The following is a 24,916-nucleotide window of genomic DNA, read 5'->3' on the forward strand; positions in this document are numbered from 1 at the left end:
TGTGTGTGTGTGTGTGTGTGTGTGTGTGTGTGTGTGTGTGTGTGTGTGTGTGTGTGTGTGTGTGTGTGTGTGTGTGTGTGTGTGTGTGTGTGTGTGTGTGTGTGTGTGTGTGTGTGTGTGTGTGTGTGTGTGTGTGTGTGTGTGTGTGTGTGTGTGTGTGTGTTGGTGAGAGATTGAAAGTGGAAGTAAGTTAACACAAGCTACATAATGTTTATTTCATTGATTGTGGCTAAATAGATGGCTTCATTCAGTTCATACCTGTAAATTGTAAGGTAGTTAACCCATAGAGAAGTTTAGGTGACTATTTGAGCCCAGGATTCAGCCATGAAGTGAGAATAGCATAACATATCAACCAATGAGCATAATAAGAATAATTACATTATAGATAACATTGTCCAATAAACATAGCAAGAAAATATTTTATTAAACAGAAATCCTTGATTGGCAGACACAATGTCACTGGGCCAAGTCTGCCAGCGATCACACACTCCCAAATACATTCACCCCAGGCACAGAAAGAGAGTACACAAGGCACTTGTAACTAAAATGGCTTCGGATATACTCCCAGTATGAATCAAAATAGAGATAATTGTTTAAGGTAAAGGAATACACAACTTATTTCCTCTCTCTTTCAGATGTAAAACCTGAGATGGTTTCCACTGCCTACCCGCCCCCCTCCCTCACTAAACCTATGTGAGAGCGCCAACATCAGCCAACCACCTTGGCACAAATAAAAGACATATATGGGCACATATATATGTATAATATGTATAATATGATTAGCACAACTGTTTTAAAGACAAAGAAACACCCACATTTCCATCTACACAGGTTTACATAGGTAATAATGAAGCATCATTGATTGTCATTGTTGCAAAAGATACAGGTTGAAACGACTGATTATAGATTTAAACATATCATTGATTACAAGTAATTTACTGAACTAATTTACTAAACTCCTTCCAACCATACAAAATGTCATTGCTTGCTAAAATTATACATGGTTTAGTCTTGTGTAGTCATACCTCTAAAATGTATCATGTCAAGAAACACAAACTGATTGTTAATCAAATCTGACAATAGTGTCTGAGAATGTTTCCCATCAAATGATTCCTCAAACGTAAACCATACTATTTATTTTCAACTGATGGCAAAGGTTGATATTTGACACTTGACATCTTGGTTTTGTAGATGACCACTGCACATATCATGCCAACAGCAGCTAGAAGACATCCAGCCATGAATACCAGGTTCATGTTCAAATTGGTCACTAGAGGAAAGAAAAACACAAGTTCAGCTCAGCATCGTCAAAGGTCTTGAGAGCCAAGCAAAGCTAGTAAACACCCATTTTATTCTTGTTTCTAATTCCTGGTGTCCATAAGACAAGATTTACAATTACCTGTGGTTGCAGACGTCTTTCTCAGGCGCAGGGGACCCTGGGAAATGAAGTGGCTTGTAGTCTGGATGGCGGCCTCTCTCTTGCCACGATGATGCTGCCGACCATTAGAAGAAGGAGAGCTGGTGCATCCCTGAGAGCACCTGGAGTTGGGCTCCCCAGCTTCACACACCATGACCGTACAGCTGATGTAAACCTTTAGTGGGCGTCGGTAAACCATCAGACTCACAGTAAATGCAGAAGGACTCTCTGAATTTTATTTCAAAGATAGATTTACATTTTATAAAAGCAGAGTTGAGGGCAGAGCACACAAAGAAAAACTTCAAGCTGAAATCATTAGATTGAGCAATCATAGATATCACAGCATATAGGCTATTTGGTAGCATGATGGATAGATTTTAACTAAAATTACAATTTCTATGTAGTAATTTGCTCCATCATATCTACAGAAAATGTATTTACCTGGTCATACAATCCAATGAATTTGAAGGCCTCCATTCCGAACCTGAAATATTTCTTGTGGCTGGAGGAATAGACGTTAACCGTCTCGTCCATGATACACCTGGTAAAAGGAATACAAAATTCAGATTGGATGTTGAAAGAAAGCTGTTAGCCGAAATAACGAGTCTATTAGGGACATTCTAACCTAACAACATGACACTGACTTTCATAAACAAAACAGTAGTCCATCAGTTACTGTATCTGTATTTACCCATTTTCTATGATGGGGTAGACTGGCGAGTAGTTGGAAGTATCATATGGTGCAGCACTGCAGGACTCCACAAACAGCTCGGTTTCGTTGACTGTAGACGTGGCATCTATCTCCATGTAAATCTTTTCCCCCACATCAAACTCCAATGGGTAGTAACTGGGATCAATTATTTGGTTAAAATGGTTGTCGCGGAAGAACTCAAACTGGTAGGTGAATGTACCAAAGCCTTTCTCCTTGACCGTAACATTGCTCCTGTGCACGGAGAAGCCCAAGGACACATTTTCCCGCTTGCTGTACTGGCAGCAGAACTTCACTTCCACATGGTGTCTCCTGGTGATGATGTCAGTGATGTTGTCAATGCTGGTGATTTCATTCCTGAAGTGAAGGCTATCGTCATCCTCCTGCAATGAAAGAAGTTAATCACGTAAGCAGTGCTTATGGTGACACTGCTGCTGAACAGAGCAACGCTAATCGTAGCTGCCATGTTGTCCCAGGCCCTGGGCCAGCAGGTTCTTCTAATGGCCCATAGACTTTAGATTTGAGGTGATATGGGGGGCCCAATTTAACCAATTGAATACATCTCAGGCATAGGCATTATCACAGGCAGCCCTGACTAAGTTGAAACCACAAAGACCTATCTGAACGCTATGATCCTACCAGGTACCACCCCCCCCACTGAATTAATTTGTGCAGTCTCGCTCTGAGTCACTGAGCAGAGCCTCTATGTCCACCTCTAGGGGTGACTGCAGTGTTCCAAGACAAGGCTCCGCTTTTTCTCAAACTTTCTTTTCATATAAAGCCATCGAAGAACAGGCTCCCCGACAAAAAAAACCCATCACTTTCATTGTTTTTCTTGTGAGTTCAAAAACAGTATTCTGGGTGTAACGGAGTTGATTGTGATTCCACTTGCCAAGGTAACTAATAACCAATAGAATAGTGTTTACTTTGTTCTAAGGATTCTCATTGGCTGGTCGGCGTTTCCTTGTGAGCTACTACACCAGTGTTTACGTTAGTGGTATCATTACAAGAGGAATACTGGATGTTATTATAATCATTACACAATAATTATCCAATCCACGTTTGTCTATTATCCAGAATAAATCACCAAAGACCAAGAAGCAAGTGTCTGTCGTTAATAAAAAAAAAAAAAAATGTAAAAGCACAACACAAATAAAAGTTGGTTAGAATTGTGCCGTGATCGTGCTTCTGGAATCGTCATCGAGTGAGGGATTCGCCGCATTCCAGAAGTTTATTGCACATTCACCACAAGGTGACAATATTGGTTAATTTATCAGATTGAAAACAAGTTTGTGTTTTCTCTCTTGCAGCTGGGTCAGCACTAGCACATTACCGCACATACGGGGGGGGGAGATGATGATTTAGAGTCCATTTATAAGAGTGTGTGCGAAGAAATGAGGATGGAGACTGAAGTTGTAATGCAGAACACACAGAAGCTTTCCCCTTACGACGATCTGTTTCATGCAGAAACTTGTTGGCGGCAAAGTTGAGGTGAGGGCTATGGGTGGATGGCTTGTTTGTTGAGTTAGAAGATTTTGCCATGACTATTACAGGAAGGAGTGTTACAAATTCTGTGCGTATGGGAACGAAAATAGAACACTTTCTATGCATTATTGATAAATGAGGGCCCAGGACATTTTTAACAAGCGTTGCAGGGCCAAGGCTAAGAGAATAACAAAAGACTCTAGTCACCCAAACAACTGCCTCATTGAACTGCTGCGGTCAGGCAAGCGCTACCGGAGTCTCATGGCAAGTACAGAGAGACTCAGAAGGAACTTCTATCTCCAGGCCGCGTCTATGCCAAATACAACGCCGTTCGGTTTCCGGGTTCCTCTGATTGCCCACTAAGCCCACGTGACCGCGCGCTAGCACGCCCCCCTTATCGCCCACTCTCGCGCTGTGAAGCGGAAGAGCCAGCGGGGGCGAGGCGGTGGTTTCTCCCCGGCTCCGTGCGCCGCTGACTCGGTCCAGCTCCAGCAGCAGCGGCCGTCTTCTCTCCGAGGCGGCTCGTTCTTATTAATCCCCCATTGTTCAGGTCGACATGGTCGCACAAACACCCGTTGGAGGAGTAGTGGGGGAGAAATGAATGAATGAATGAAAACTTTATTTAACAGATTGCAGACCAGAGAAAGACGTTTGTCTTGTTTACATCAGGGTCCCCCATTTTCAATTCATATCGACATTTATGACATACACAACATACATGACATTAACTGTCTGACGAGCACAGAGTTGCCAGTCGATAATTCTTGCTATTTAAAAATATTCCTCTCCTTCTCCCCCACTACTCCTCCAACGGGTGTTTGTGCGACCATGTCGACCGGAACAATGGGGGATTAATAAGAACGAGCCGCCTCGGAGAGAAGACGGCCGCTGCTGCTGGAGCTGGACCGAGTCAGCGGCGCACGGAGCCGGGGAGAAACCACCGCCTTGCCCCCGCTGGCTCTTCTGCTTCACAGCGCAAGAGTGGGCGATAAGGGGGGGGCGTGCTAGCGCGTGGTCACGTGGGCTTAGTGGCCAATCAGAGGAACCCGGAAACCGAACAGCGTTGTATTTGGCATAGACGCCTCCAGGCCATCAGGATGCTCAATGACTCTATGTAACAACCCATCATCTACACTCATTGCGCACACATCCACATGCACACACTCACTTTTAAACAAACACTCACCTTATTAACACTCACTTTAGACAATTTTATTTTTACACAATCTATTTATTAGATTAAATTAATTCATACCTCATTTGCATTTGCACCTTACCTTAAAGTTTTGTACCTCACTGTCTGCATTTGTACCTCACTGTTTACACATTTTTACTCACTGTACCTAGATTGTAATTAGGCTGTACTTTAGATTGTATATTGTATTGTATATTGTATATTCCTTTTTTACTTACTTTTTTACTTACTTTTTTTACTTACTTGTTTTACTGTATGAAGCACACTCTCAGGGGCTCATACAGAACCAAGCATTTCACCGTTAAGTACATGTATTTTATTGTGACAACTAATAAACAAACTTGAAACTTGAACTTGATACAGTATACACTTTGACTGCTGTTTTGATAGGGTTAGGGTCTTTACTCTTGGCTACATTTGAAAGAAAAACGCTACATTAAATAATACAGACTGTATTAATCTATTTATGACGTGAAATAAATCTCATGCTCAAGGGGTTAAACATCGACGACTATGTGAACTATGATAAGTATGTCCAGCTCTTGTGGAAGGATCTGGAGGAAACTATGGTAATAAAGCACAAGTCACTGTGGTCAAGCAGTTGAGGAGGCATGCTGACATCTGTTGAAGTTGGTGACTGGGTGTTGTTGCCCAACAAGGGAGAGCGTAGTAAACAATCTTTCTGAACGGTGGGAGAACATCATCTACCTTGTTGTTGGGATGAATGCTGACAGCCACACTTTCAGGATTCAGCATTCAGCACCTTTCTTATGTAATGAGTTCTTAAATTTGGCCTATTATGTAGGGTGCTTCTATTGTTTCCTGTAATACATTAGATATTATAATATTGTGCTTTTTATTGTAAGGTGGAAGGGAGGAGTGGAGGGTGGGGGGATGGGGCTTTTTATGACTGTATTCTTGTTTTTTGTATTCTTTGTACTCTTACTGTATATCACTGTTTTGTACTGTATGTGTTTTTTGTGTGTATGTGTTAATTCAGGGATGTCCGATATTATCGGCCTACCGATATTGGCATACAAATGTGATATCGGAAAATATCGGTATCGGTTTTCAAATTGTTTTATTTATTATTATTATTATTATTATTATTATTTTTTACATTTATTTAACCTTTATTTACCCAGGCAAGCAAGTAAGAACAAATTATTATTTTATTTATTGTCAAAGTATGCATAATGTTGTGTTAATTACACAACAAGAGATATAGCTACGAGGTCATTGTCGCAAAATAATTGACCGACACGGAGTTTAAAATACCGAGGCGCCTCGCCAAGGTGTTTTAAACGTCAGTGAAGGTCAATTATTTTGCGACAATGACCGAGTATAGGCTATACATTATCCCGCTTATTACATGGCTAACTTACAATATACCTAATTTTTTACACCATCGACAAGACGAGATCAAATGCAGACGCAGTTCTGTTCTGTCGCTCCCGCTGTCATCGCCGGCAGCTTCGCCAGCAGCCAGCAGGTGTGTCTGATTGCACTGATGTCAGTGGGCTTGATTGGTCCAGCTGCGCACAGCGGTCATTATTGCTCGGCAGAGGTCCGTTATCGAGTAATAACGGACCTCTGACGAGCGCTATTGACCAATCACAATCAAGCATTTCGGCGAATGTTAAAACGCCATGTAATAAGTAATGTTAATTACCTGAAATTATTCAGTTTTTTGGGGGGGGAAACCCTGCATATATCGGTATCGGTTGATATCGGTTGATATCGGTATCGGAAATTAAGATTTGGACAATATCGGTATATCGGTATCGGTAAAAAAGCCAATATCGAGCATCCCTTAATGGTCTAGGACTATATATGCACACTGTACATGCACACTGTCCTTTTCATAAACCAAATAAACGAAACTAAACTAAGGAACGCTTGTAAATCATGAAACAAGAAGCCTAATAGAAAGAGTGAATAACAGTACCTCGATCTGAGTGCCACAAGCATTGAGGGGGAAGACAGCGATGATATGAGTGCTGTTGGAGTGGGTCTGGAGGCTGCAGACTGTGTTGCTGGGGTCACTGAGACGCAGGTGATCTTCATCAAGTCCTCGGAATGACACTTTGGTCACCTCTACTGTCATGGTGTTCTCCTTGCAAATCACATGTGCTTCAACTGGAATAACAAATATCACATTGTGGCATCTATTCTGTATCTATCTGTTTCTTTTTCAATTAATAATGTAAACAACCATATTACAGCCTCAAAAGCCTTGTAAAACTCATGTTTTGCTGTCACGTGCAGCCCAGGCTATAGATACTGTTATATACTCGTACTGGCATCGCGTCCCGCTCTTAAGCCATACCGAGATATACCTCATCTCATGTACCTAGTGTACTCCATCAATGAATAAAAACCAATACACCCAGCACCTGCCAGGCCCCGCCCTACTGACGTACTATATAGTACTAGGCGTGGTCACCACTCACTCCTCCTCTATTTTCGTTTCCATCATAGCGGATGCGTGCACCCTATGCAACTAGTTGATATAAAAAGTTTAGAGAAATTAGGTTGAGTGCTTACCAAAGATTTGCCTACCCCTGAAATCTTCGCGGCATGTTCTGGCGGCGCTCGTATGGGTTCTGCGACTCTGCAGCGGGATGCATTTCGATGCATCTCAGCGTCGAGTTCTGTAGTCTCCTTGTCTTGTTGACAGCAGACAGAGGGACAGCGTGTGAGGTGTAGCTATCGAGCTACCTCGCACAAGGTAGGACTTGCGCCACTAGGCATTATCGCTGGTGTTAGTAAATGCTGCTTGTTGTGAGTTGTATATCTGCGCCAGGGGCAGGATGTTTGGGTAAACGTCCCTCTGAGGTGGACGTTTCCCAGGCTGTCCTGGAGCGCGCTGCTAATACTAAATGCTATAAATGCTGGGTCACTGTTCTACTGTTCCCCGCTGTGGGATGTCACTAGGCATGACAATGCTGGCGTTTGTGATGTGCTCGAGTTGTCCCGAGAGACAACCGAGTTGTGTATTGGCGCAAGCGGCGGGATATCTGGGTAAACGTTGTTGTTTTCCCCGTTATCCTGGAGCGCGTGGCTAACGCTATGCTATATTGGGATACTGTTTCTGTTCTGTCTCCCTGCTACGGGAATGTCTGTCTATACTACAGTCTTCCCTCCTCTCAACCATTCATGCTGACGGTCAATCGGTGTCTACTGGGGGAGTATTGCGGGGGGGGCTTTGTTTACCTTTCATGGGTAAATGGGCTGAGGTCTAGGGCTGGTGTGCTGTTGTGAATATTATGAATGAATGCGGGACTGGTTCTCTCTGGTCCGCATCCCCTTAACATTGTGTGCATGGGCTTGCCCATTCTACAGTATATTCGTGGTGTTAGTTCATTTATTCATTAACCCCTTCATGGTGCACACCACAGTGGAGGTTGCTGGTTGCAACCACCACTGGTGCTCCGTGTTAGCATCAGTCCTTTGCTTTTGACATGTTGAAACAGTGCCCAGCCCGGCCGACGCCATGAGGTGGGTCAGCCCGGCGAGTGGCTGGTGGGCTGCTAAAGCCTGTACCGCCACGGTATGGAATTGGCAGCGATTAGTAACTGTGTTCGAATTGCTGTTTTTTCTATCAAGAAATGGTGGCGGGGCCTTGAGGGCCAGCCGACGTCGACACATCGCGCGAGGTTGTTGACGTTATTAGCTTTGACCTAGCCGCAAGCTATAACCGCTCAGGGCTCCCCTCTCCGCAGAGGATCTTTGTCTTCCGCTGGAGCGCGGGCGGTATTTGTCCTAGGCCCCACACCGCCTCACACCGCGCAGCCAGAAGAAGAGAGAGCACGGCCTCGTCAGCGGCGATGACGAGGCCCTCGATAGGCGGCCATGTTTTCCCCCGCCAGAGGTATCCTGGCCGTTGAATCGACAGGTGTCGACAAGGCCGACAGCCTTGGCGGCCGAGGGATCGGCCATGTTGGATGAGCTCGGCTTGGAATATACAAGCCGTCGCCGTCCTGCCGCGAGCAGCCCGCTCTCCGATCACTCCCTCCCCCAACACCAGCGGAAAAGGGGCTCTGATTGTTTCCTTTGGCTGCGGGCCGCGTGCCTTCGTTGAAGCGCGTGCGGCCCCACTTTTCGCTTCTCATGGGGACAGGGGCTGACACCGAGTTGATGGCTGAGCCTGGGTCTGTCCGTGAGAATGTTGTGCTGTCAAGCGGCTCCCACACCATAAGCTGTGTTTGGTTGAGCTTGGTGTTACGTCTGTCAACTATAAGTGTTGTCAGCAGGGGGGCTCGAAACCTTTTTGAGGCACACAGTGCGGGCTTCCCCGACCTCGCCTTCGCCAGGCCAGGTATCATGTTGGTGCCTCCCACTCCTGAAAGATTGGCAGTGGTCTCGCAGGCGCGCATGATTTGGGTGGTAGTAATATCACTGCAGGGCTACGGTGTGTAGGAACTCATGGGGGCCTCACACCTTGCATGTCCGGCTGCAGAACAACTCCTCAGCATGTTCTGGAGGGGTGTTCAGTGGGGGTGCTTTTGTCACCTAGACTGATGTCAGCTTCCCCCGTATCAAACCGGCCCTTTCTGTCGGGGTCCCCCCTTGGGTGCGATTGCCTCGTGGGTAGTGTCAGGGTCAGATGTCCCGACACGTAACGCTCTGCTCGCACGGGTCCAGGGTTGGCTACGCACAGCGGGTGGGACCGGGCCATCTATCTACAGTTCCTAGCGGACCTGCGCCACATAGCGGCGGGTGCGTTGGGAGTGTCATCACATATGGCCACAGCAGTACCATATGTCGAGGTGGATGGAGAGAACGCTGAGGCGGGGACTTGTTACACAACCCCACCCGTTTTCGGGTTTGGTACAGACCCTATTGTCAGGGTCACCAGCAGTGACAGCTCTGGTCAACGAGATCCAATCTCTGTGGACGAAGCAAGCCATCGTCGTGGCGTTTTCCTCCCGGTGTTCTCTGGTGCCTGAGAAATCGGGAGGGGGGGTGTCAGACCCATGCTGGACCTGTCCCATGGGAAGGTTCAGCATTTTTTGGATCGTCTCCTACCTGTTGAACACTGTCAGGTGGGGGTCTGGTTCTCCTCCATAGACCTGTAGGATGCGTATTCGCATCCCCGATCTTCCGTCCTTACCTACGCTTCCTTTGCAGGGTTAGCGTATGAGTACCAGAGGCTGCCGTTCGGCTTTTCTCTGGCTCCCTGCATCTTCACCAAGTGCGTGGAGGCCGCACTGGGGCCTCTGCGTCGTCAGGGGTTACGAAGTGTATTCTGCCCTGACGACATTCTGGTCCTTGGCGGTCAAGGTGGATCGTCAGGTCTCGTACCAGGCAGGTTCCTACCAGCCTGGGGTTTGCTGTAGACTGGAAGTGGAGTACTCCTCTTCCCAGTCAACGGGTGGAGTGCTATGGGCATCCCTCTCAGAGCGTGTTGTCGACATGCTCGGGAGGTTCCGTCCTAGGACGGTTACGGCGCTGTCCGTGATACGCCTGCTCGGTATGATGGCATCTGCTCATTCCGTGGTCCCTCTTGGCCTCCTCTTCACCCCAGGAGGGGGTTACGGAGGTGGGTTTTCCAGTATGGAAATAGACCCGGTGAGAGGCAAGTGGAAGCGGTTAAGGTTCCCGTGTCAGTACTGGGGGACCTCGCCCCTGGGGAGGGCCTGGGGTCCTCACCAGGGGGGTCCCCATGGGCAGTAGGCTGTCACACGTCACGTTTTTCACCTACGCCTCCCTCGCTGGAGACGCGTCGGGCCAACGCAGTAGGGGGCAGCTGGCAAGCCATGCTGCCCCGTCTGCGCTACGTTCAATGTGTTGGTATTGAAAGCGGTCCTTCTGGTCCTCAAACGGTGTTGATCAGGACGGACAATACGACGTCAGTGTTGTATATCGACAGACAGGGAGGAGTACGCTCCCCCCATCTGCACCGGGCGGCGGGCGGCTGGCGCTGGCTATGGGCGTTCTCCATCTGCGCGGCCTGAGGGCTCTCCACATCCCCGGCAGGGTGAATGTGGGTACAGGTGTAATGTCGCGGGCGGTCCTCACCCTGACGGGTGGGGATTACGTCCGGACATAGTCAGGCAGGTCTGGGACCGATGCCGTGCCGCCTGGGATTCTTTCCCCCATACATCTGTTAGGTCAGTTGTTGGCGCGGGTACGTTGAGGAGCGCAGGTCCTTGATCCTGATTGCGCCGGACCGGGGCGCAGCTGTGTGGTTCCCGGTCCTGATCCAGCTCTTGGTATCCCGTCATGGCCTGTTCCTTGGTCATCGCGGGCCCTCTCTCAAGCGCACGGGTCTCTGTGTTAGTTCCCTGTGCTGGGCCAGCTGCTGGTGGGTTGGCTGGTGAGAGGGTGAGTCTGGAGAGGATGGATCCTTCTGTGGTTGGTACCATCCGGAACGCACATGCTCCCTCCACTATCGCGGGTTACGCAGGTAGGTGGCGTATTTTCCAAGAGTGGTGTAAGGCCACCCTCTTGTGAAGCGTTTCCTGCTTGGCGTTCGACGCCTTAAGCCGATGAAACGCTCTTTGGCTCCGAGCTGGGATTTTCAATTGGTCCTCGGTCGGTTGTCATTGGCCCCGTTTGAGCCTCTTGAGCAAGCGCTGTTGGAACGGCTGTGGTTCAAGACTGCGTTCTTGCTGGCCATCACCTCCGCTAAACGCGTGGGTGTGCTTTGTGCTCTCTCGGTACGGCCAGAGTGCCTGTCGTTCCGAAAAGTGTGCTTTCCGCTCCAGGGATATTATGGTTCAGGCGTTTCATCCGCCTCCTCACGCTAGTGAGTTGGAGGCGGGCCTTCACCTGTCATGTCCGGTCCGAGCTTTGGGGGTTTACCTCAGCCGTACTCAGGGCCTCAGGGCTACCGATCAGCTCTTGTCTGTTACGGTGGCTCTCGTGCTGGTAAGGCACTGTCGAAACAGCGCCTGTCCCATTGGTTGTGCGAGGGCATTGCCCTTTGCTACACGTTGGCCGGGCTGGCTCCCCCTGGGGGCGTCAGGGCGCACTCCACTCGTGGGGTGGCGGCCTCTGCCGCTCTCCGGGGTGGGGCCTCGGTGGAGGACATCTGTGCTGCGGCTTCATGGTCCTCACCGGGTCCCTTCGTAAGGTTTTACCTCATGGACATGACCGGGGGTTCTGTCTCCCAGGCGGTTCTGAGGTCTGTGGCCTCTCCTGCTTCCCGTCCTTTGGGGGGGTAGCAGGCGTGTGTGGGTGTGGGCCACAATGTGTTGTGTCACACGTGGTTCCGCCTGTGCTGTGCGTTCAAGAGGTTCTAGTTCCCTCTTGTTCGCACTCGGGTGGAGTTGACTGCCGTCTCCTCTTCATTAGGAACTCTCCCCCCCCTGATGTGGGCTTACGGGTCCTCAGGGGGTGCATTTGTCGGGCCTCGCGTCCGCTCTACCCCATATCTCAGTATGGCTTAAGAGCGGGACGCGATGCCAGTACGAGTATATAACTAGGTTATGTATATAACCTAGTTATATGAGTACTGGCTAAGCGTCCCGCTCTTAGCGTGCCCTGAGTTCCCTTGGGGAAACTTTTCTTTGGAAACGATTTTCCGAGGAAGAGTGAGTGGTGACCACGCCTAGTACTATATAGTACGTCAGTAGGGCGGGGCCTTGCAGGTGCTGGGTGTATTGGTTTTTATTCGTTGATGGAGTACACTAGGTACATGAGATGAGGTATATCTCGGTATGGCTTAAGAGCGGGACGCTTAGCTAGTACTCATATAACTAGGTTATATACATAACCTGTCGTTAGCATTAGTGAATCAGGAAGAGGTTGAATGGGATTTTGCCATCAACTTCCACTTCTCTTGTGATTAGGACCCAAAACCATTGGCTATCTAGAACTTACACACTCATTTAATGCTTTAGGATGCAATGATAATTTTTTACACAACTTGCCAGATCTAAACAATATCACTTACTGTTTTTCCGCCCAACCTCAACCAAAACACATCTCATCTCGGACTGATAGATGTCAGACCTGAAAAAAATATACAAATATCACTACACATCAGACTCAACCACACACACAATTGTGTGGAATGGGCTCATTATTTAGTGGTTGAGTACTCCACACAGTCCTCATCATGTAGTGGTTGAGTCCACAAGGTTCTCATTGCTGGACTGTGTGAAATGAGGACCACGTAGATAAGTTCATCAACTTACTTTAACCCCTTAAGCCAGACGGAATTAATATCTTGTCATAAATAGATCAATACAGTCCTGGGTCAGTCCGGGGTCTGATAAATAGATCAATACAGTTTTCAAATGTAGCCAAGAGTAAAGACCCTAACCCTATCAAAGATTTATATTTTCAGCACTACGTTTGTTTACCAATGTATTTAAGTGTTATTAGCGAAATATGAGTTTATAAATATCTCTGTGCATCCCGGCGGATATCGGATGAATTAGACGCAAGGAAATAATGCGTCATGAAACCGTTGTAGTCCTAAGAGAGAGGAGACCCAGGGCTTTCGATGGACATCGACATTTCACAAAACTACAATAACCAGCTCACACCAGGCTCTGTCAAAGCTGTTGAAAATATTATTTGCGAAAAACTTTTACGTTATTTCCGTGATTATATCTCAAGAGTCAACTCGGACCAGCTTCCGGCTTCAACATGGACGGTCGCATTTTACGCAGCTCCCGTAACCAACGCAACAGATCAACAACAAAAAAGTATTTTGCGCATTTTCTACTTTCCCTCCTGTGGATTATGGATTTGTACCTGAATTCACAACTCAAGCAGCAACTCCAGACAGAAGTGGAGGGTAGCGATAACGCAAATCAGCAGTCCCATTGCGACTTCTACTTGTTAACGGGCATGGAGAGGAAACATCCAGCCTTCGGAGCCACGACCATCCACACAGTACTTACTGCAAATCCGGAACGAAAGAAATTACCCCCGACAGGCAAGTGTAATAAGAGATCAATGTTTTTATTATATCTGCTCATGTCGGGTGACATACATCAGAACCCTGGTCCCGTAATGACACGGAACCAGAGACTACAGTTAAATCTGCTGACCCAAGAAGCAGCAGCCAGCTTCGCCAGCACAACAGATCAAATGCTACCCACACAGACGGCGGCTAACGACATGATCAACGGCAACATTCCTCCTCTACCACCTCTGCAAAAGAACCCACGAGAGGCCACAGCGAGAGGGAAGGAACCGGGGTTCACAACCGAGGCGCCCAGCACGTCGCAGGGACGAAACAGCGAGGCATCGCTCCTCACACCGGCGCCGGCCGCAACTGACGATTCAGCCAGCAGTTGCACCAGCCGACCAGCAAGCGGCGACACACCCTCACCGAAGCCCCAGCAAACTTGGCGAGAGGCTAGAGGGAGAGCGGCGCGGGACATCAAGATCACCAAGAACCCGACGGTTAGCTTGGCTGGCCCCGCCATGCCAGCTAGTCTACCCGGGCCGGGGCCAGGACAAAAGGCACCCCCCCTCCCCCACAATGGAGTACGAACAGACACATCTGTAAACAACCAGCCCCCCCCCCCCCACATCGCGGGCTTTCACACAGAGGAATACAAACTCCAGCAAAGGACAAAGGATCACCCCCTCCCCCCCTCCCCACGCACGGCACAAACAACAACAACGCCCCCCCTCCCCCCACCACAGGACAGGACACAAATGAACAGAGTTACCTCCAGTGTGACAACATCGATCAGATTACCAGCAAAAATGGACTTCATATATTCCACATTAATACAAATAGCCTGAGACCTAAACTGGCTGAAATCAAACAGTTGTTTTTAAACGGTAAGGCTAACATATTGTGTTTCACAGAAACAAAATTAGACTCATCTGTACAAGATCCAGAGATTGAAATTGAAAACTACTCAATAGTCTTGAGGGATAGAAACCAGTATGGAGGTGGCGTCTGCGTGTATATACACAAGGATACCGAATACATCAACCGTACTGACCTTAACCATGATGAAATTGAAACTGTTTGGATTGAAATCTTATTAGACAGGGCGAAACCAGTACTAGTAGGCACAATATATAGACCGTCAGAACAGAGTGGCTTTTATGACACACTTGATGGGTGTTTAGCTGGGGTGGAGGGGGTAGAAAAAATTCTTATTGGGGACTGGAACACGGATATGCTGCGTAAAGCAGCACCCGTCTTCAAGGCCTTCAGTAGATTTTCTGATCTGCACGGTTTCAGCCAGCTAATCACCCAACCCACAAGGGTATGTGATTCGACACAAACCACCATTGACCTCATTTTGACCTCTGACAAGTCCATGATCTCCAATAAAGGGGTGATAGCATGCGGGTTAAGTGATCATTATATGATTTTCTGTACCCGCAAAAAGCTAAAACAGAAGGCCGGCTGTCACAAAACAGTCACAGCTAGAGACCTCAAAACTTACTCTAGCGAGGCCTTTAACCTAGAACTGGGGAGCTTGGACTGGTCAGATGAACTCAGTGGTACACAGGTTGAAGAAACATGGCTTGGATTCAAAACCAAATTCACAGCAATACTCAACAACATGGCACCCATAAGAACCACCAGGGTTAAAAATCGCGCTGAGCCATGGATGCACACTGAAATACTGGCCGCTATGAAAACCAGAGACAAAAAATGCTCTGAACTTCATAAAAGTCAGACAAAGCTTTCCAAAAGCTCAAACAGTGAATTCCAAGCCCACGTGGTTGAACAAAAAATTCAAAGAAACAGACTAAGAAATGACGTAAACACCATGATCAGAACCGCAAAAAGAAATTTCATCAACGACAAAACTGAGGAAAACAAAAACAAACCCTGCGAACTTTGGAAATTATCAACTAGGCTGCAGTAAAAAACTTAAAACCAGATTCTCAAACATAAACATAAAGACGGACAACACGCTCATCACAGACAAGCTGGATGTAGCCAATTACTTAAACATTTTCTTCACAAACATAGCCACAACACTGGTAAACAAACTACCCTCCCACTCAGGGCATTATGGGGTAGAACACATAGTAGAATACTACAAAAACCTAGGGGTCCACAAAGATGACTTCAAACTTGAAATGGTAACAACTGATGAGGTACTAAAAAAATTGAGCGCCCTCCAACCTAACAAGGCCACTGGCCATGACAACATCCCCTCCAAATTCCTCAGAGACGCAGCAGCCGCCATCACCCCAGTCATCACACACATAATAAACCTCTCTATAAAACAGGGACACGTCCCCAAGGACTTCAAAATTGCGAGAGTGACCCCTCTGCACAAAAAGGGCAGCAAATTAGACCCAGGCAACTATCGCCCTGTTTCTATTCTTACCTCCATCTCGAAAGTCATGGAGAAAATAGTCTACGAACAGGTCGAAAAGTACCTGGCGGAAAAAAATCTAATCTACGAATTCCAATCTGGCTTCAGAACGTCCCACTCCACTGACACATGCCTCCTCTATTTGAACGACCACATCAAACAAGAGGTGGACGCGGGCAAATACTGCGGCATGGTCATGCTGGACCTACAAAAGGCCTTCGACACTGTCAATCACTCCATTCTGATGGACAAGCTAAAAGCAATTGGTTTTGATAGCTTATCAGTGAGCTGGATGCAATCCTACCTGGAGGGGAGAGAACAGATGGTAGAGGTAAACGGTACTCTATCCCCCCCCTCACAGTGAGCTGTGGTGTTCCACAAGGAAGCATACTAGGACCGCTACTCTTCCTAATTTATGCAAATGACATGTCGTCAGCCTGTGACTGCAACTTGTTCCTGTTTGCGGACGACTCAGCCCTGCTGGTCTCTGACAAGAACAAGTTGCAGGTTGAAAAAACCCTCAGCACGGAACTAGGCAAAATCTGCATATGGCTCGCTGATAACAAACTATCATTACACATGGGCAAAACAGAGTCCATTCTCTTTGGTTCAAATAACAAACTCAGCAAGACCGACGGCTTCTCAGTTACAGTGGGTGACAATATTGTCACAAGGAAAGACGAAATTACCTACCTGGGTTCCATCCTAGAGGCAAATCTTTCCTGTGACAAAATGGCATCCAATGTAATAAAAAAACTCAACCAACGAACTAGATTCTTGTACCGGATCTCCTCTCTGGTAAACAAGAATACCCTGAAGACTCTGGCAGGAGCACTCATTCAAGGGTACTACGACTATGCGTGCACCTCATGGTACCAAAGCACTTCAAAGGCGCTTAAAACAAAATTACAAACATCACAAAACAAACTGGTCAGACTACTACTTGACCTGAACCCCAGAACCCACCTCACCCCTGCCCACTTTGACAACCTAGGATGGCTTAGAGTAGACGACAGAGTACAGCAACTTGCAATGGGCCTGGTCTACAAGATACACTATACGACCGGGGTACCCATGTACATGTCAAAATATACCACAACCACTACACCAGAGGAAGCTCAACAAATCATGTAAAACCCAGATTCGGCTCAAACAAGGGACTAAACACGTTTCGCAATTATGCCACAACAATGTGGAACGCCCTACCCAAAGCTGTAAAGGAATGTGAATCACTACCCACATTCAAAACCGCTCTTAAAGAGCACCTACGGGAGGCTGCAATTCGAAACTGGCCACCGTAAATGCCCAAAACCCCCACCACCTCCTAATAGACAGTCTCCTCCCCACCGCATGTATATATTCCCTCCCCGCCGTATGTATATTTCTCTCCCACCCACCCACCCCCTCCTAATGTACAGTCCCCTCCCCATCATATATACTCTGTCAGGATCTAGGGGTAACAGTACTGTATATTTGAATACCGTTTATGTCACAAATGTATCAGTACTAAATACCTATATGTCCCTATGCCATAAATGTCATGTATGTTGTGTATGTCATAAATGTCTATATGAATTGAAAATGGGAGACCCTGATGTAAATAAGACGAAAGTCTTTCTCTGGTCTGCATCCCCTTAACAATTGTATGTATTGAGCCGTACTGTATTGTACCCATTCTGCAATCTGTTAATACAGTTTTCAATCAATCAATCAATCAATCAATCAATCAGAGAGAGAGAGAGAGAGAGAGAGAGAGAGAGAGACAGATAGAGAGACAGAGAGAGAGACAGAGAGAGAGGGAGAGAGACAGAGAGAGAGACAGAGACAGAGAGAGAGAGAGAGAGAGAGAGAGAGAGAGAGAGAGAGAGAGAGAGAGAGAGAGAGAGAGAGAGAGAGAGAGAGAGAGAGCGAGAGAGAGAGAGAGGGGGGGGGGGGAGAGCGCGCGTAGGTTCTAGGTTGAATCAATTGATGAACAATGTCGCCGTTGGAACGTTTCATTATAAGCGTCTTGCAAGTTGCAACGCTGGTTAAGATATGAAAATACTTGCCAGTAGTGTAGCATTAGCCATTAGCTAGCTTACTTACAGAGACTTGTGGAGGTTGTAGGCAGCTGTGTTCAACGAGCCTGCCAGCTTGATTGGCAGAAAACGGGTCCATAAATGAACGATGGCGCGACTCAGTGTGAAAATAACTTTGAAGAGAGGTTTCAGGTTTCACCACCTGTTTTTTTTTGTTTAATCCGTCATTCAGCATCAGGGGCAGGCACGTGCACACATAGAGGCCAAGGGGTGCCTGAGCACCTGCCTTTTTGAGCCTCATCAAAAAAGTGCCCTTTTTGAAAAAAAAAAAATCTTATTTTTTTATTTTATTTTTTTTTATTTTACTGTTATGCATAGACTGCCCTTCCAACTGAAAAATGTCAGGATAGAATCAAAATATTAGGTAAAGAGAGAGAGATGCCCCATATTCCATTGCCGTTTGCACGGCCTCCTCAGCATGCCTCTCCGCGGACCTATATATTTTATGCATAGCGTGGGTGGTGATGATGATGATGATAGAAACCGCTGTGGCGCATACAGTTGAATGCTGGTATTACACTCACTGAGGGACACGAAGAAGTCAAGTCCGATGGGATTTGGGAATCTCAAATACAAATCGGGATTGGAATAAAAAATGCATTTATATTAAACAATACAGAATATACAGCACTTCTTGGGGTCTGTAGGGTAAGCACTTATTCCCTCCCCCCTGAACATTTATGGATATGTATTTTAAGCAGTGTTGGGACTAACGCGTTACAAAGTAACGCGTTACAGAAACGAAGTTACTTTTTGCCGCAACTAGTACTCTAACGCATTACTTTTGAAATTCAGTAACGCTACTTACGTTACTGAATGGTTTGTTAGTTCGTTACTGCGTTCTTTTTATGTAGATTCATAGCGAGCGTCCTTATTTCGCCTGCGTTTGTTTTGTTTACTGTAGACTGAAAGGCGCTATATAAAACGAAGTATTATTATTATTATTATTTCTTTCCGTAGCCTCATTCTGGTTTCGCACTTCTGATTGGCCACTGACGTTCTGAAAGAAATAGGCGCTCTCTACAGTAAACAACAAGAGGACGCTCGCTATGAATCTACATAATAAGAACGCAGTAATAATAACGAACTAACAAACCATTTAGCAACTACTTGGAGAGATAATTAATATACAACATGGAAACGAGATAAAGAACATGTTTGAAGGGCTGCTGGAGTCAACTGGACTAACGTTACATCTCGACCACCGCAGACTGGTGACGGTGAGTGCAATGTGTTCACTGAAACTCAAGATCAACGGATTTTGACTGTACGAAATCTGCCAGGGAATCTCATAATACTAATCAAACAATATAAATATAGTCCTTTCATGCACAATTGATATCCTAACTATTCTAACGTTGCAATGCTTTGATAACAACGCTGCAAGATGGTTATGAATGAATTAATGAATGGATGAATGAATGAATGAATGAAAACTTTATTTAACAGATTGCAGAATGGGTACAATACAGTACGGCTCAATACATACAATTGTTAAGGGGATGCAGACCTGAGAAAGACGTTTGTCTTGTTTCCATCAGGGTCCCCCATTTTCAATTCATATAGACATTTATGACATACACAACATACATGACATTTATGGCATAGGGACATATAGGTATTTAGTACTGATACATTTGTGACATAAGCGGTATTCAAATATACAGTACTGTTACCCCTAGATCCTGACAGAGTATATACATATGATGGGGAGGGGACTGTACATTAGGAGGGGGTGGGTGGGTGGGAGAGAAATATACATACAGCGGGGAGGGAATATATAATGAAACGCTCTAGACCACATTGCTTAGCAGAGTTCGGTGATGTGAATGGAAACTGTCAAGTTGATCAACCGATTTTGAGTATATGGGGCATGGGACTTGAGCAATTAATTTTTTTTATTTTTTTTTAAATAACTAAATAGTTACTTTTCACAGTAACTCATTACTTTTGGGTGTAAGTAACTAGTACAGTAACGAAGTTACTTTGAAATGAAGTAACTAGTAAAGTAACTGAGTTACTATTTTTCAGTAACTAGCACAACACTGATTTTAAGTCAGTGATAAAAGTGTCTTTCAAGGATAAGTGAGCTCCTGCACTGATTATTATAGTTCAATATTCAATATTTGATCACCAAAACCCCCCAAAAAGCATAAAAAGCCCCCCCCCCCCCCCCCCCCCCCCCCCGGGCGGTCAGGTGGCGTAACGGAGATTGCGTTCGTCACCAAACCCCGGAGCGGCTCGATTCGCCTGTTCGAATCCAGCTCACAACTCCGGGGGTTGTCACCAGCTTGGCTGGCCGTTCACACTAATACAATTGGCAGTATTAGAGGGTGGGAGAAGCTGGAGGGGTGGGTCCGGGTCGTTGTAAACAGCGACTCCTACAGTTCGGTCGGGGCGCCTGCTAAGCGCGGATAGGACCTGAGTGGGATAGTGTGATCCTTCCACACGCTACGCCCTCTCAATGAGAATCCGCGCTACCAGGTGAAAAGAAGCGGTGATTGGCTGGACGTGTGTTGGAGGAAGCACGTGGTAGCCTCCACTCTCCCAGACCGACTGTGGGGGGTAAGTGCGCAGCGACCAGGAAGGGGATTGGGAATTGGCATACGACTAACATTGGGATGGGAGAAAAATCTGAGGAAAATGGAGGGGGAAAAAGATCAATAAAAAAAAAAAAAAAAAAGGGGGGCCCCCCGCTTGAAAAGGGCCCTTAAAAATCGTGCTTGCGCGCTACGTGCGCTCGGTTAATATATACACGCAAGTGTAGTGCCCTTTTCAGCCTTTGAGCACCTGCCCCTCTAAAGTCCTGTGCACGTCCCTGATCAGGGGTGATGATCAGAGCCAATCAGAGGCAGATCAGGGCTGGTCTTTGCATAATGAACGTGTTATAGCCAATCAAAGGCAGAGATTTATTTTTATTTTTAGAACGCACATGGCCACGGGGAAAAGACACTAAACACACACACATGAACACACACACATACACACACACACATACACACAGACAGACAGACCTTTAAGCCACTAGCCACTGGGGCGGGTAGAATGACAGAGGTACACGCCACAGGGGAATTCTACCCGCATCTGGCGGGTGGGCAGGTGCCAATATCAAGCCCTGATTGCAACACTAATATATGGTCAGTACCCCAAGTCAGACTGCCCATATACAAATTATCTTGGGGGTCTGAGGGCAGTAGCCACTGACCCCCTCCCTGGGGAAGCACTTAAGTTAAGTACCCTCCCTTTGTTCACGTTTAGACCCAGCCACCAGCCCCCCGAAAATTAACACCTGAGTGCTAGACTTAAGTGGCACAAGCAGCACACTTGGTGCCTGTGGTGCATTTTTTCCTATTGCTAGCTTTTAGTGAGTTTTTCCTTACCTTCGCGTGGGGTATGTCTGGGAGTGTTGCATTCATTTATTTTATTTATAATTTTTTTTTGGACTTTATAGTGTTTTTGTTTTGTTCTTGATTTATTGTGATGTTTCTTCTTGACTTGTTTAAAGAAGACGTATCCGGCCCATGGGGACATTAACGTGTGTTGTCGGGCCTTACAAATACATTTGATTTGATTTGATTTGAAACATTTTCCTAGACACAATGTAGAAAGAAAGAAGAAGGTAACTTACTGTGCAGAAACTGTGGGATTGTAGCTGTGGTGGTGACTGGCTGGAGATGGACTGGGCACGCCGTTCCTGAGTCATTAGAAAATACATCTATTATAAACCTTGTGTTTTTAACTTTTTTTATATGATTGAATAAGAACAGCTATTCCCTACAATCATATTGTTAAGGCCTATTTATTTATTTGCATTTACAAAAAAATTTGCAGATTGGCAGAAGGGGCATTATTGCAATTTGACATTAATGCTTCTTAACACTAGCACAGCCATGGAGAAAATGACACTAATTCCCGCCGGGAACGGGTCAGAAGACCCGACAGCCTTTAGAATGGAGATGGGAGGGAGAGAAGGGAGGGACGGTCAATGAGGGAGGGAGGGAGGGAGAGACGAAGGGAGGGAGGGAGGGAGATGAAGTGAGAAGGAGGGAGAGGGAGGTATAGAGAGAGGGAGAGAGAGAGGGAGGGAGGGAGAGGGACGGAGAGAGAGGGAGGGAGGGAGAGAAAGGGAGGGGGAGAGAAAGGGAGAGAGAGAAAGGGAGGGAGAGAGTGAAAGGGAGGGAGGGAGGGTCAAGGAGGGAGGGAGGTGGCCGCTCAGCAGAAATAGCTGAAATAACGTTCTAATTCCATTTTCCTGAAGTCATTTTGAAATTTCAGAAACCGTGCCAGATAAAACTGGTACTTTTAGGAAAAGTCATTGAGTGACAGAGCTGGAGCTCGACCAAGTGACGAGGATACATTTAGTCATGTGACCCCTTGTCGGCTGTGCTAGTGTTAAATGTCTGGAGGAAATACTGAGGAGCTCAGGGTCCTGAAGAACATCAAGGAGCTCAAGGAAAGGGTGGGGATGAACAGGCCCGGACTGGCCATCGGGAGCACCGGGAGTTTTCCCGGTGGCCTGGCCTGCACAGATACAAAACAAATTATTATTATATTTAAAAAAATAAAAAATTTATCATTATTTAAAAAAAAAATTGCAAGGCCATTGTTTCTAGTTGTGGCGGCGCGATAGTTAGATAGCCTAGATGGGTGGGGAACAACCAGGATTTCACTGTCTGCGACAGAGTTGGAGAACTATCTCTCTTGACTCTCTCCCTCTCGGGGCTCACACACACTCACAAATGGAGCCGTGCTGCCGCTTGTGATTGGTGGAGGCGGGACCAGGCGATACAACTGATTGACAGCGGAGGCGGCGAATGGAATGGCAGATGGCTTTCTGCAGAATAACAGCCAGGCAGTGAGCCAGGTAGTGAGGGACTCGGGAGAGATACAGTAGAGCGAAAGTCAATTAACGTTGATGTCAAGATGGACAGTGGAAGAAAGAGAAAGGGTGGAGGAGAGAGGGATAAAACAAAGAAAAAGAAAGGCCCTTACAGCAGATGCTGCTAAATCCGGCAACATTTATCAAATGTTTTCTTGCACCAAGGTCAAGGAACCAGCAGGTTAGTCAGTGATAAAAATAAACATGTGGATGTTAGCTAGCTAACGTTACCATGCAATGCATCATCTCCCCTGTCAAAACAAAAGCCCAATGTTAAATCTGCCAAGAAACAAATAATTTAACCCTTGTGTCTGAAAACTAAAGGGGGACTAAATTGAAAAACGCCATAAAAAGATTATATGTTAAAATAATTTCCCACTTTCTTTTCCATAAATATTTTATTCAACTTCAGATTAAAAATGAAATACTCCCACTTTTCTGAAAGGAGTTGTTAAATCTGACATTACAAAAAACAATATGTGGTGGTTATGATCTGGCTGAAGTTGAATAAACAATTTATGAAAATCCAAGATAATTCAAAGATTACACACCTTTGCCACATATATTGGCTACAAGTTATCAAAAAAATAAGAATATGATCAGACACAAGGGTTAAGTTGTTGTTCCCTTTCTAATTTCCTCAAAAACATCTATCTAGTTAATGTGATCAATATTATTTGACAATTGATGCTTTTTGTTGGAAATTTCAGTCAGTGAGCTCATACTTTGAGCTCATTTTATAGTTAAAATGATTGAGACAATGCAATCTTCTGTCTTCGTTGTGCGATACATGTGTCACTATTCTGGCAGTGGCTACTGTTATTATAGTATTGTAATGAAAGGTCTGTTATTTAATGTTTGTGTAAAGGGCTATTTAACAATTGATGGGTAGTGCATCAGTAAACTGAATATGGTATTGTGCTCTTGCTCAATGGTATGAATATGGTATTTGAATAGGTGGAGAGGGTTAACTGTATTATAATAGTAAATAGAAAAATATGTTGTGCTCTTGCTTTTTTCTTTTTGAAGGTGGAGAGAGTAGCATTGCTAGTGCCACAACAGTTTTATTTGAGTTTCATAACAGTACATTGTACTAAGCAATTGTTGGCTCATTAGTTTGTGATTCACATGCACTAAAATTCACCAGAATGCAGGAAATTAAGTCTTTGTAACTAAAAATGTCCTGGTGGGGAACCCCCCGCTTAAAAAGTGGCTTGACTGGGGCTATATTTCGCGCTATATCTCCCGGTATGAATTATTTCCCCAGTCCGGCCCTGGGGATGAATATCACCAAACCAAACGTAAGTTCAACTGTGTCATCATCACTGCCAGGTCACAGTACAACCCCAAGCTGGAGAATCAGTTTGCCAACGACTCACACAGTTTAGACTCTCTCACACACACTTCTAAACCCCAGCTACTAGGACAGAGCGGCTTAGGCTCAGCTTCTTCCCCCAGGCCATCAGAGCCCTGAACAATGAACATTGAGTGCCACAGAACACTGAACTATCCACACACAAGCACACATGAACACACACACGACACGCACGCTGTGCACGCTCACACACTAGCAGCCACTTAACACTTTAACATGAGCGGGCACACACCAATGCCGCACACTTATGGCCAAAAGGAAAGGCCACTTTAAATTAGAATAACAGGAACAGTGTATTGCACTACCAAAGCTACCTAGCATGTCCTATATGCTCTGTAAATAACTATGTACAGATACCGAGATGTCACACCATGTTACCTGTTACCTGTTTATTGCACAATGTTGTTTTTTATTGGATTCTATTATATGTTGTAACACTGTATTGCACATCGTTGCGGGCAAGACCACCCGCATTTCATTGTATACTTGTATGCCGTGACAATTAAAACTCTTG

General features: G+C 46.0%; 1 protein-coding gene across 1 annotated transcript in view; it reads right to left on the minus strand.

Annotated features, from left to right (window-relative positions):
• Positions 1-401: 401 nt before the first annotated feature.
• LOC311236418 (uncharacterized protein) overlaps positions 402-24,916 on the minus strand; it is a 31,732-nt gene continuing 7,217 nt past the window's right edge. Inside the window, exons 8-14 of the mRNA XM_084324096.1 lie at positions 21,777-21,842; positions 12,710-12,768; positions 6,755-6,945; positions 2,109-2,509; positions 1,859-1,958; positions 1,400-1,592; positions 402-1,270 (exon numbers count right to left, since the gene is read on the minus strand). Coding sequence (XP_084180222.1) covers positions 1,131-1,270; positions 1,400-1,592; positions 1,859-1,958; positions 2,109-2,509; positions 6,755-6,945; positions 12,710-12,768; positions 21,777-21,842 — 1,150 coding nt within the window. The 3' untranslated portion in view covers positions 402-1,130. The remainder of the gene's footprint in view (positions 1,271-1,399; positions 1,593-1,858; positions 1,959-2,108; positions 2,510-6,754; positions 6,946-12,709; positions 12,769-21,776; positions 21,843-24,916) is intronic.

This window comes from Notolepis coatsorum (assembly GCF_963971535.1).
Source record: "Notolepis coatsorum genome assembly, chromosome: 11".
Lineage (NCBI taxonomy): Eukaryota > Metazoa > Chordata > Actinopteri > Aulopiformes > Paralepididae > Notolepis > Notolepis coatsorum.